Here is a 14277-nt window from a genome sequence, read left to right on the forward strand (position 1 = left end):
TAACTATTGCAATCTAATATAAATGTGTGCAATCTATGGGGTCCGGCACTTAGAGCCCCCACCAGTCTTCTGCATAAGGGGAGTCCTGTCCTTTAAAGACAGATACATATGGATCCTATGTATATTCTTCTACATCTGCATCTCTCTTTACAGATGGTAAATATTACGGGAGTCGCAGTGGGGTCAGGCTTGGCCGGTGCATGCGATACACTAATGTCGCAGGTCAGTAAATTTATCCTTGTAATTGTGCATTTAATACAGTTCTGGAAAATCTGTTAGATCCTACTGGAAAGAGTCAGCAAGATGGTTGTCAGGCATGCCCTTAGAGGCATAGCTGAGCTTCTATAATGCAGGGGGCAGTTATTCTTTTGCTGCCCGGTGACAGCTAACATTTCCCAGAATGCAAATTAGCTCCGTGCAGACACAAAACATGCAGGGAGAGTTCACTAAGAGTATGTGCACACGATCCTTTTTTGGCAGCGCTTTGAACGCAGCATACTTGTGCTGTGTCCAAAGCGCTGCACGCAGGTGAATCCGCATGTATTCATTGAACACATGCGGGTTCACCGCAGCCTATACATTACACTCATAGAATTTCTCTTGCGGAGACAAGAAATTAACATGCTGCGGTCTGTGACACGCCGCATGTCCGTCGGTGAGTCACAGGAGCACGGGAACGCACAGTGGGCATGGGATTTCTTGAAATCCCATCCACTATGCTGTAACATCTGGCCGCTGCGGATTGCTCGCAGAGCAAGGGCACTGCGTCCAATCCTCAGCGTTTACCTACTGTGTGCATGCACCCTAAAACAGATTTCTCTTTCAGAATTATGGTAGCAAGAACCTGAAGATGGTTGGTACCATCCTGCAGAGAGGGATCCTCATCCTACTCCTGTCCTGTTTCCCCTGCTGGGCCCTATTTGTGAATACAGAACCAATACTCCTCCTATGCCGGCAGGACCCAGAAGTGTCGAGGTGATACATATGTCTGGTGCAGGGCCTGAGGGGGCGATCTGGGTGACTCGAAACAAGTTCACCATAGTCCATCACAAGGCTCACTATCTGGGTCACAAAAGGTCTCAGCATTGCATCACACTCAGGGAGGACACTGCAGAATGGAGACCACGGCCCACAGCCCCGGGGGCATCTGTGTAATGAGACCCGAATGCTATCACTTATATCACGTCTTTTTCCTTATAGATTAACTCAGACTTACGTCTTCATATTCATTCCAGCCCTTCCGGTAAGAAAATCAGCGTCTCATACCACCTGCTGAACGTAGACAAGTATGGTGGTCCCAAGAGGGAAGGGGTGCTGAGGACATACCAGAATCATGACATGGGGGGAACAGGATAATGACACTGACACTCAGGGAACAGGATAATGACACTGACACTCAGGGAACAGGATAATGACACTGACACTCAGGGAACAGGATAATGACACTGACACTCGGGGTACAGGATAATGGCACTGATACTCAGGGTCAGAATAATGGCACTGACACTCGGGGTACAGGATAATGACACTGACACTCGGGGTACAGGATAATGACACTGACACTCGGGGTACAGGATAATGGCACTGACACTCGGGGTACAGGATAATGACACTGATACTTGGGGTACAGGATAATGGCACTGACACTCGGGGTACAGGATAATGACACTGATACTTGGGGTACAGGATAATGGCACTGACAGTCGGGGTACAGGATAATGACACTGATACTCGGGGTACAGGATAATGGCACTGACACTCAAGGTACAAGATAATGACGCTGACACTCGGGGTACAAGATAAGGACACTGATACTTGGGGTGCAGGATAATTACACTGACACTCGCGGTACAGGATAAGGACAATGACACTCGGGGTACAGGATTATGACGCTGACACTTGGGGTACAGGATAAGGACACTGCCACTCGGTGTACAGGATAAGGACACTTGGGATACAGGATAAGGACACTGACACTCTGGGTACAGGATAAGGACACTCGGGGTACAGGATAAGGACACTGACACTCGGGTACAGGATAAGGACACTCAGGGTACAGGATAAGGACACTGTCACTCAGGGAACAGGATAATGACACTGTCACTCGGGTACAGGATAAGGACACTCGGGGTACAGGATAATGACACTGACACTCAGGGTACAGGATAATGACACTGACACTCAGGGAACAGGAAAATGACACTGACACTCGGGGTACAGGATAATCACACTGATACTCGGGGTCAGAATAATGGCACTGACACTCGGGGTACAGGATAATGACACTGATACTTGGGGTACAGGATAATGGCACTGACACTCGGGGTACAGGATAATGACACTGATACTTGGGGTACAGGATAATGGCACTGACAGTCGGGGTACAGGATAATGACACTGATACTTGGGGTACAGGATAATGGCACTGACAGTCGGGGTACAGGATAATGACACTGATACTTGGAGTACAGTACAAGAGCACTGACACTCGGGATACAAGATAATGACGCTGACACTTGGGGTACAGGATAAGGACACTGCCACTCGGTGTACAGGATAAGGACACTTGGGGTACAGGATAAGGACACTGCCACTCGGGGTACAGGATAAGGACACTCAGGTTACAGGATAAGGACACTGACACTCGGGTACAGGATAAGGACACTTGGGATACAGGATAAGGACACTGACACTCTGGGTATAGGATAAGGACACTCGGGGTACAGGATAAGGACACTGACACTCGGGTACAGGATAAGGACACTCAGGGTACAGGATAAGGACACTGACACGCGGGGTACAGGATAATGACACTGACACTCGGGGTACAGGATAATCACACTGATACTCGGGGTCAGAATAATGGCACTGACACTCGGGGTACAGGATAATGACACTGATACTTGGGGTACAGGATAATGGCACTGACAGTCGGGGTACAGGATAATGACACTGATACTCGGGGTACAGGATAATGGCACTGACACTCAAGGTACAAGATAATGACGCTGACACTCGGGGTACAAGATAAGGACACTGATACTTGGGGTGCAGGATAATTACACTGACACTCGCGGTACAGGATAAGGACAATGACACTCGGGGTACAGGATTATGACGCTGACACTTGGGGTACAGGATAAGGACACTGCCACTCGGTGTACAGGATAAGGACACTTGGGATACAGGATAAGGACACTGACACTCTGGGTACAGGATAAGGACACTCGGGGTACAGGATAAGGACACTGACACTCGGGTACAGGATAAGGACACTCAGGGTACAGGATAATGACACTGACACTCAGGGAACAGGATAATGACACTGACACTCGGGGTACAGGATAATCACACTGATACTCGGGGTCAGAATAATGGCACTGACACTCGGGGTACAGGATAATGACACTGATACTTGGGGTACAGGATAATGGCACTGACACTCGGGGTACAGGATAATGACACTGATACTTGGGGTACAGGATAATGGCACTGACAGTCGGGGTACAGGATAATGACACTGATACTTGGAGTACAGGATAAGAGCACTGACACTCGGGATACAAGATAATGACGCTGACACTTGGGGTACAGGATAAGGACACTGGCACTCGGTGTACAGGATAAGGACACTTGGGGTACAGGATAAGGACACTGCCACTCGGGGTACAGGATAAGGACACTCAGGGTACAGGATAAGGACACTGACACTTGGGTACAGGATAAGGACACTCAGGGTACAGGATAAGGACACTGACACTCGGGTACAGGATAAGGACATTCGGGGTACAGGATAAGGACACTGTCACTCGGGTACAGGATAAGGACACTGACACTCGGGTACAGGATAAGGACACTCGGGGTACAGGATAAGGACACTGTCACTCGGGTACGGGATAAGGACACTCGGGGTACAGGATAAGGACACTGTCACTTGGGTACAGGATAAGGACACTCGGGGTACAGGATAAGGACACTGTCACTTGGGTACAGGATAAGGACACTTGGGGTACAGGATAAGGACACTGTCACTTGGGTACAGGATAAGGACACTCGGGGTACAGGATAAGGACACTGTCACTTGGGTACAGGATAAGGACACTTGGGGTACAGGATGAGGACACTGTCACTCGGGGTACAGGATAAGGACACTGTCACTCGGGTACAGGATAAGGACACTCGGGGTACAGGATAAGGACACTGACACTCGGGTACAGGATAAGGACACTGACACTCGGGGTACAGGATAAGGACACTCAGGGTACAGGATAAGGACACTGACACTCGGGTACAGGATAAGGACACTCGGGGTACAGAATAAGGACACTGTCACTCGGAGTACAGGATAAGGACACTTGGGGTACAGGACAAAGACAATGACACTCGGGGTACAGGATAAGGACACTTGGGGTACAGGACAAGGACAATGACACTCGGGGTACAAGATAAGGACACTTGGGGTACAGTTTTGTCTATGTCACTACATCTCTTATGTTCTTACTTTGGTCTGCTCCTGATTTCCCATTTCTATGTGACACATAATGGCTTCTCTATTTTCTCTCAGGCCTCGTTTATATACCAGCTTCAGGCTAAATACTTACAGAACCAGGTACTGTGAACGCTGCGGTCCTGCGGTACCAGACACGGGACGTCCTCTCATGGTGCAGATCAGGGGAGGTTTCTCATTACTCTCTGCAGTTTCCCATAGCAACCAATCAGAACTCTTATTTTATTTTCAAAATGACCTGTGAAAAATAAGAGCTGCAGTCTGATTGGTTGTTATGGGCACCTGCTGCCCTTTCGCACTAGTGTCGTTGAATATTCCGGGGGGTTTGCTCTTTTATCTTGACCTATATACTCAGTCTCCTACTGACTGTATATTGTATACTCAGTCCTAACATTAGCGCCACCAATAGATGGTATACTTAGACCGGACATTGGTGCCCCTTTACGGACCATATACGCTGCCCTGATGTTAGCGCCTCCTAATGGCTGTATTCTCAGTCCTGACGTTAGTGCACCTTTAGACCCTATACCATGTACTCAGTTCTCACGTTGGCGCCCTTACCCAGTCCCAGTCCTGATGTTACCTCCCCCTACAGACCATATACTCAGTCCTGACATTAGCGCCCCCTACAGACTGTATACCATATACTCAGTCGTGACGTTGGCGCGCCCTTCAGACTGTACACCATATACTCAGTCGTGACGTTGGCGCCCCCTACAGACTGTATACCATATACTCAGTCGTGAAGTTGACAGTCTTACAGACAGTATACCCAGTCCTGATATTAGCGCCCCTGCAGATAGTATACCATATACTTAGTCCAGACATTAATACCCCTACATACTATATACTCAGTCCAGACATTAGAGCCCCCTACAAACAATATACTCAGTCCTGATGTTAGAGCCTCTACAGACCGTAAGCCATATACTCATTCCTGACATTAGCACCGTCAGACCGTATAGTCAGTCCTTATGTTACCGCTAACTAATGACCGTAAACCCAGTCCTGACGTTAGCCAGGGTTGTGGAGTCGGAGTCGTGGAGTCAGAGTTGAAGCCCATTTTGGTGGAGTCTGTATAAAATGGACCGACTCCAACTTCTAAAATATATAATAAGTTGGGTACAGTAGTTCAATGCAGTCTGTGGGGAATATTTTTTCATAAGAACTTGGGAAAGTTATGAAATGTCCTATAAATGTCTGTCCTATTCCTGATCTAAGGGTCTAGACTTTTAGCTGAGATGAATCTGTGTACGGTAAATTTATCACTTACACATGAGCCGTGTATGAGGGAGTCGTAGTCGGAGTCGGTGTCATGGAAATTGAGGAGTCGGAGGTTTGGCTTACCGACTACAGCCCTGACGTTAGCACCCCCTAGAGACCATATCCTCAGTCCACCGCTGCAGACTGTATATCATATGTTCAGCCTTGATGTTGGCGCCCTTATAGACTGTATACTCAGTCCTGATGTTAGTGCTTCCTAATAACTGTATACCCAGTCCTGACGTTAGCAACCCCTACTGACTGTATACCCAGCCCTGACATTAGTGCCCGGTACTGACCATATACCCAGTCATGATGTTAGAACCCCCTACTGACCGTATACTCAGTCTTGAAGTTAGCATCCCCTACTAACCATATACCTAGTCCTGTCGCTATCACCCCCTACTGACCATATACCCAGTCCTGACGTTAGTGCCGCTACCGACTGTATACCCAGCCCTGGCATTAATGCCCCTTCTGACCGTATACCCAATCCTGATGTTAGCACTTCCTACTGACCGTATACTCTGTCCTAACGTTAGCATCCCCTACTGACCATATACTCTGTCCTGACGTTAGCATCCCCTACTGACCGTATACTCAGTCCTGACGTTAGCACCCCCTACTGACTGTATACCGAGTCCTGATGTTAGCACCCCCTACTGACCGTATACCCAGTCCTGACGTTAGCGCCCCTACTGACCGTATACCCAGTCCTGATGTTAGCATTCCCTACTGACCGTATACTCTATCCTGATGATAGCATCCCCTACTGACCGTATACTCTATCCTGATGATAGCATCCCCTACTGACCGTATACTCTATCCTGATGTTAGCATCCCCTACTCAGTGTATACTCAGTCATGACGTTAGCACCCCCTACTGACTGTATACCGAGTCCTGATGTTAGCACCCCCTACTGACCGTATACCCGGTCCTGACGTTAGCGCCCCTACTGACCTTATACCCAGTCCTGACGTTAGTGCCCCTCTACTGACTGTATACCCAGTCCTGACGTTAGCACCCCCTACAAACCGTAAACTCAGTCCTGACGTTAGCACCCCCTACTGACCGTATACTCAGTCCTGACGTTAGTGCCCCCTACTGACTGTATACCCAGTCCTGACATTAGTGCCCCCTACTGACAGACTACGTCCTTATCTTTATCTTGTCTTTCTACAGGGAATTATTTTTCCTCAAGTCTTAACTGGATTCATTGCGAACCTGTTCAATGCAATCATCAACTACATCTTCCTGTACATCCTGGGTCTGGGGGTCATGTACGTACTGCTGGAATATTACTATGGGGGGATTGTGGATGGCTGCACCCTAAAACTGCCCGACAAATGTAAAATTGTACTCTTCTGAGTGACTACCAAAAAATGAGTTGGTAACAGGATTCTCCAGGACAGTACGATTATGGCAATACCAAACTTGTATACAGTAGTTTTTATTATAGTGGTTAAAAAAGTCAGAACTTGAAAAAAACATCATGGAGCTAGAAGGATATTTATTGGAAATTTTAGGAATAAATGGCAATTAAAGGGGCTGTCCATTTTTGAAGAACTCCTGTCCTGGCATCACGTGTAGGAAAGTTTTTCTTTTTTCTCCCCTAGGGGCTCGGCCTTGGCAAATACGTTATCTCAGTACATCCAGGCGGTCCTGTTATTCCTCTACATTGTGTGGAGGAGGCTCCACGTGGACACATGGGGAGGTACCGGCCAGCAGAGCTCACGTCCTGAATCGTATATTATTATAATACTTGTCCTGCTCATTTTTTGTACTTTCAAATTCATTCTATTGTCTTCTGTTATCAGCCAATCCAGGCTAACTACAGTGTTCCTCAATAGGATGGCCTAAGTGGAAGATGTTTCATGGGATCCCTAAGTCCCAAAGGTTTTTTTTAATACTCTTTGGGCCCAATTCCTCATTTGTGCTATTTTTGTCCCTTTTTTCATGTTGATATTTTTTTGCACCAAATTCTTGAATTGATGAATTTTGTGCAAATTAAAAAAAATGCAATTTATTTTTGTCTTTGAACAGTTTTAGACTTTTTAGCTCAAAAAGTTTCATCTTCTGCTAAAAATTGTAAAATTTGTGCTGAAATGTCTATCCCACATAAAATTACTCCAGGAGGGACTGGAGTACATTTGAGCCAAACTTTACAACTTCCTAAGGTCTCTATTGATGAATTAGTTTAATATATTTGGAAACTCCAAACCTTGGCCGCAGTGGTGAATGTGAAAAAACAAACAGGCGAACATATAAAATAGACAAAAAAAAAAAAGCGCAAAGCAAAAGAAGACAGCGCAAATGAAAAACATGTGAAAAACATGAAAAAAATATACAAAAAAAGGCTCAAATGCAATAATTACATTGAGCTCTTTGTGTTTAAATGTTTACCAGTTGCAAGATCTCTGGTTGCTGGCAGTGAATGGAGACGCTCTGCCTTACATCATGAGTAGTGATGAGCGAGTATGTTCTCTTAACCCTTTTGGCGAGCATGCTCGGGCGAACACCGAGTATCTTCAGCTCAGCATGCTTGGGTGTTATGTTTCAGTCTCTCTGTGTGCGACTGTTTGACAGCTTTAATACATGTGAGGAATGTCTGTTTCTTAGGCATTCCTCACATGTATTAAAGTTGTCAAACAGTCGCAAATCATGCACACAGAGAGACTGAAACATAACACCCGAGCATGCTGAAGAAACTTGGTGTTTGTCCGAGCATGCTCGCCAAAAGGGTTAACAGAACATACTCGCTCATCACTAATCATGAGTTAATGAAAAGGCTCTGCTCACATGTGCGTTATGTACATATTTTGGTTCCTACAATGGACACCATAATGGGATCAGTCTTCTTTGTTTCGTATTTTTGGCCGCATCTGCGATCTTCTTTATCAATGTGAACAAACCCAAAACTGACAAGACTCAAAACATCTCACAGTTGAGAGTTTGTTACAACTGCATCAGTCTAAACAGTCCTCTGTGAGTTAAACATGTCACTCTCCTGTCCTGACAGTTTGTTGCAGTGTATCAGTGCAGCGTGACAGATTACGATTGTTTCCATTTATTGACATCAGACAGAAACAAGAAATTAATATGAAATTAGTTTGATGCATAGTGAATGGGGCTTAACTGCGGCTTTTCCCAGGGTGGTCCGTTGCCTGCTTTGAGGACTGGGGCCCCTTCATCCGTCTCGCCATTCCCAGCATGCTGATGGTCTGTGCAGAATGGTGGGCATTTGAGATTGGAATCATATTGTCCGGTAAGTTAAAGCCTCTCTGTAGTCTGGCCGGATGCCATACTGCATCCTGATTCTTTTTTTTTTCTCCTTGGGATAAGCGGAGTCAGGCAGCCACTTATCCTTATGTGCACTATACACCACTGCATGCTGTGTACAGCTGAAACCAGATGTTTCCATACACTATATAAAAAGACACATCTGCATGTTTTTCTCAATATCTGACATGAAATCAGAATAAACCTTTCCTGTTTTAGGTCAGTTAGGATTACCATCATTTTTAATATTTGCCAAATGCCAGAATAATGAGAGAGAGAGAATGTTTTAAGGCATTTTTATTACTTACTGCAAAGTCTAAAGTTTACATTCACTAAGACTTCTATGCCTTTAAACAATTCTGGACGGCCTATATGATGATGTCATGTGTTTGGAAGCTTCTGACTTCTGTTTTTTTGGCAACATCTGAGTTAATTAGAGACACACCTGTGGATGTATTCTTCTGATGGCCCCCGGTCTCCTGTACGATGCGTCCGGTGTCTTCGGCGGCTCGCAGTGGTGTAAAAGGACCTTCCATGACGTCATTCAGTGACAGGTCACACGACCGCAACGTCGGCACAGCACATGCGGATTATCATAGGGGACCATGGGGCACGTATTACCAAGCATTTTTTAAGCATTTTCGATGGGGAAATTCCGCGTCAAAAAGCTTGAAAAACGCATAGTGGGCACGCAGCCTTAGGCGGATTGTACATGCGTTTTTCCTGCCAGGGACATGTGGATGTGAAGCGTTATTCACATGCGTTTCCGCATGCGGGTTGACAAGCGCTTTCCAGGTGATTTTAGCATCACTAGGAAAGTGCTTGACAACTAGGTCACACTATATAAATCCATACAACCAGCATATATAGTGTGACCCGAGAGAGTGGTTAAAAATAAAAAATAAACCTATACTTACCTTCTGATGACCCGCGCTGTCTTGCTGCGCTCCTGTGCTGGCTGCCGGCAGATCGTGGTACGCTGTACTGAAGGACCTGCCGTCACATGACTGTGACATCACTGCAGGTCCTTCAGTCCTGCGCGATCTATCGGCAAGCACAGGGAAGGAGTCCGGGGGCCGTCGGAAGGTGAATATAATCTTTATTTTTTATTTTATTCTTTTTTTACAGCTTTTAATGGTACCTGGGTGTGGAGGAGAGTCTCCTCTCCTCTACACCCGGGTACCATCCGCACATTAGAACGCACCAATTACACAAGTACAGATTCAGTCTTGCGGAATTGGCGCGTTCTAATGCAAGTCAATGGCGGCGAAAACGCAGCACTTCCGCAAAATTAATGGACATGCTGCGGATTTTTGAGCGCAGCATAAACGCTGCATAAAAATACGCAGCATGGCCATTGAAAGTGCGGAATTGCATTGGAGACCATGGGGGAAGGTTTACCAAGCGTTTCCCAAGCGTTTACGCTGCGGAAATTAAGCAGCATAAATGCTTGAAAAACGCATCGTGGGCACATAGCCTTATTGTTATTCTGATTTTCTGAGTGGATAACCCAAAGCAAACAACTACAGTAGGTTTACTTGCTGTAGTAACTATCCCTTTGTTGGGAGCTGATAGCAAACAATAGTTTATCATGGATTGCAAGGGAACTTAATGTCAATAGTTTTCAAAGCACCGAGTAATGGGTAAATCCTGCTGACGGCGTTAAGCCCCCATCTCACATAGCGAGATCGCTAGCGAGATCGCTGCTGTGTCACGGTTTTGGTGACGCAACAGCGACCTCACCAGCGATGTCGCTATGTGTGACACTTTGCAGCGATCAGGCCCCTGCTGTGAGATCGCTGCAAAGTGTCCTGGACCATTTTTTGGTCGTTGCTCTCCCGCTGGTCAGCACACATCGCTGTGTGTGACCAGCGGGAGCAGCGATCAGGCTGGTAACTATGGTAAACATCGGGTTACTAGGGGCACACACGCACCTAGTAACCCGCTGTTTATCATGGTTACGAGCCTGCTAAAGTGAGCGGTAATCTCCCGCTCACCGTAGTAGAGTGGTAACCATGATAAACAGCGGGTTACTAGGTGCGCGTGTGCCCCTAGTAACCCGATGTTTATCATGGTTACCAGCCTGCTCCTGCTTTAGCAGGCTGGTAACCGGAGCAGGACATCGTGGAAAGATTCTTTCCACGATGTCGCTGCTCCCCTGATCGTTGGTGAGCCTGCCTGTTTGACAGCTCACCAGCGACCACATAGCGACGCAGCAATGATCCCTGACAGGTCGTATCGTTGTCGGGATCGCTGCAGCGTCGCTAAGTGTGACGGGGCCTTTAGCTGCAGCTGTACTCACTTGCTTCCAAGGCGTGCATCCGACGGTAGATTTTAGATAGACGTAGCATGATGTGCTTACTTTCTTGATCCACATGGAGCGTTGGCGTCTGGTAGAAGGTAGTGGGTAATTATCACCCTCTGTAGTGCGGAGTAGAATCCGTGTATCCTGTGCAGCCTGCAGCACGGGCTACACGTGTGCACATGAAAAGGAGAAAGTAGGTATCACAGAGCCACAGGCTCTCCGGCGGGCAGCGTCCCTGATTACCAACCTCTGTTGAACGTGTGCTGGGATGCCGCGTGACGTCACTGGGTACAAGGAGTTTGAAAGCCAAAAAGCAGACCAACCAGTTTCGGGGAATCCTCAATCCCCCTTCATCAGGGTACCCTGGCGGATTTTCTATCTATTTTAACAATTTCAAGATACCTGAAGGTGCCTCGTTCATCTCTACAAACAATTAAACGCAAGTGCAAACAAGCCATCATACCGCTCAGTAAGGAGATGGGTTCTGTGTCCCAGAGATGAGTGTGCTTTGGTCCGACATGTGCATATCAACCCAAGGACAAAAGCAAAAGACCTTGTGAAGATGATGGCGGAAGCTGGTAAGATTGTGTCAATAACCACAGTGAAACAAGTACTGTATCAACATAAGCTGAAAGGCCACTCTGCCAGAAAGAAGCCACTACTCCAAAAGAAACATAAAAAAGCCAGATTAATGTTTGCAAATGCACACAAGAACAAAGACCTTCATTTTTGGAGACATGTCCAGTGGTCTGATGAAACTAAAATGAAATTTTCTGGGCATAATGACCATCGTTACGTTTGGAGGAAAAAGGGAGAAGCTTGGAAGCCTAAGAATACCATCCAAACTGTGAAACATGGGGGTGGCAGCATCATGTTGTGGGGTTGTTTTGCTGCAGGAGGGACTGGTGCACTTCACAAAATAGATGGCATTATGAGAAAAGAAGATCATGTGGCAATACTGAAGCAACATCTCAAGACATCAGCCAGGAAGTTAAAGCTTAGGCGGAAATGGGTCTTCCAAATGGACAATGACCCAAAGCATACTGCCAAAATTGTAAGAAAGTGGCTTAAGGATAACAAAGTCAATGTTTTGGAGTGGCCATCACAGAGCACAGATCTCAATCCTATTGAAAATTTATGGGCAAAGCTGAAAAGGCAGGTGTGAGCAAGGCGATGTACAAACCTGGATCAGTTACTCCAGTTTTGTCAGGAGGAATGGGCCCAAATTCCGACTAACTATTGTGAGAAGCTTGTGGAAGGATATCCCAAATGTTTCACCCAAGTCATTCAGTTTAAGGGCAATGGTACCAAATACTAATGAAATGTATGTAAACTTTTGACTTTGCAGTAAGTAATAAAAATGCCTTAAACATTCTCTCTCTCTCTCATTATTCTGCCATTTGGCAAATATTAAAAATGATGGTAATCCTAACTGACCTAAAACGGGAAAGGTTTATTCTGATTTCATGTCAGATATTGAGAAAAACATGCAGAAGTGTCTTTTTATACAGTGTATGTAAACCTCTGGTTTCAACTGTATGCCAATCACAGAAGGACCATTATAATACATTGCGAGCTATAATAATTCTCCATCCTCTCAGGGGTCCTCAGCATGGAAGATCTCGGTGCTCAAACGATTATCTATCAGATGGCCGTGATTGCCTTCATGGTAAGGACCCCCATTCTTTTGTCTCGTCTTACCCCCTTCTGTGCCGACCATATATAATCCCCTGCCACGATTCATGAGAAGCAGCACCTAACTAAGCAGCGCTGCAGGGACCTAAGGGACCACAAGGAGCAGAGTCCACTGGGGTGGGGACAGGTCTTATAATGCGGCACTGTTTCCGCTCTACAGGTGCCAATAGGGTTCAGTATCGCGGCCAGCGTCCAGGTGGGTCATGCCGTCGGGGCAGGAGACATTGTACAAGCCAAGAAATCAATGGTTGTCGCCATATCAATGGCAGGTAATGAAGAAACTGCTCCACAAACATCACATAAAAGGACACTGCAGCCTTCTGAAACACTCTGCTGCTGTGGTTTCCGCCACATATCAGTAGATGCCATCCCACTTTTCCACAATCATTGCTATTATGACCTTGTCCTTACTATTGTTATCACAAATGCCGACTCTTCTGAAATACTCTGTGCTGCATTGGAACCAGCTATATGATTTAGCCTTTTTTTTGCTACAGAATCCTGTGCCCTGGTAACTTCCATTCTGCTATTAAGCCTGAAGAATGTGATCGGCTACATTTTCACTTCAGATGAGTAAGAGGGGGCACTGTTCCTTTAAATGTTTCGTCACAGGATGTGTAATATCCAGCAGACATACTGCCACTGTTTATGCTTGGCTATGTCTGGAGACTGCTCTGGTTCTTTGGTGTTTGCTGTCTGTAAATCGGCCAAAACTGCAATTGTCTGTAGAAGTAAAAGGGAGATTCTGCCTACACTGACCACCTGTGACCGTCCCCCCGCTGGATGTAGCTCAGGATCAGTAATGTAATGTATGTACACAGTGACTGCACCAGCAGAATAGTGAGTGCAGCTCTGGAGTATAATACAGGAGGTAACTCAGGATCAGTACAAGATAAGTAATGTAATGTATGTACACAGTGACTCCACCAGCAGAATAGTGAGTGCAGCTCTGGAGTATAATACAGGATGTAACTCAGGATCAGTACAGGATCAGTAATGTAATGTATGTACACAGTGACTGCACCAGCAGAATAGTGAGTGCAGCTCTGGAGTATAATACAGGAGGTAACTCAGGATCAGTACAAGATAAGTAATGTAATGTATGTACACAGTGACTCCACCAGCAGAATAGTGAGTGCTGCTCTGGAGTATAATACAGGATGTAACTCAGGATCAGTACAGGATAAGTAATGTAATGTATGTACACAGTGACTGCACCAGCAGAAT

General features: G+C 46.2%; 2 protein-coding genes across 5 annotated transcripts in view; one reads left to right on the forward strand and one right to left on the reverse strand.

Moving 5' to 3' along the window:
- The window catches only part of LOC141154498 (multidrug and toxin extrusion protein 1-like), an 87500-nt gene that overhangs the window by 69286 nt on the left and 3937 nt on the right, over positions 1 to 14277 (forward strand). For all 4 annotated transcript variants that reach the window (XM_073640526.1, XM_073640524.1, XM_073640525.1 and 1 more), the window contains 10 exons: positions 154 to 222; positions 827 to 975; positions 1201 to 1243; positions 4565 to 4609; positions 6954 to 7051; positions 7388 to 7485; positions 8923 to 9036; positions 12957 to 13024; positions 13211 to 13319; positions 13548 to 13623. In XM_073640526.1, coding sequence (XP_073496627.1) covers positions 154 to 222; positions 827 to 975; positions 1201 to 1243; positions 4565 to 4609; positions 6954 to 7051; positions 7388 to 7485; positions 8923 to 9036; positions 12957 to 13024; positions 13211 to 13319; positions 13548 to 13623 — 869 coding nt within the window. The remainder of the gene's footprint in view (positions 1 to 153; positions 223 to 826; positions 976 to 1200; positions 1244 to 4564; positions 4610 to 6953; positions 7052 to 7387; positions 7486 to 8922; positions 9037 to 12956; positions 13025 to 13210; positions 13320 to 13547; positions 13624 to 14277) is intronic.
- The window catches only part of SSNA1 (SS nuclear autoantigen 1), a 48744-nt gene that overhangs the window by 18375 nt on the left and 16092 nt on the right, over positions 1 to 14277 (reverse strand). The gene's annotated exons all lie outside the window — the stretch shown is intronic.

This window comes from Phyllobates terribilis, unplaced genomic scaffold (assembly GCF_046119375.1).
Source record: "Phyllobates terribilis strain yellow unplaced genomic scaffold, ASM4611937v1 Scaffold_7__3_contigs__length_470593459, whole genome shotgun sequence".
Lineage (NCBI taxonomy): Eukaryota > Metazoa > Chordata > Amphibia > Anura > Dendrobatidae > Phyllobates > Phyllobates terribilis.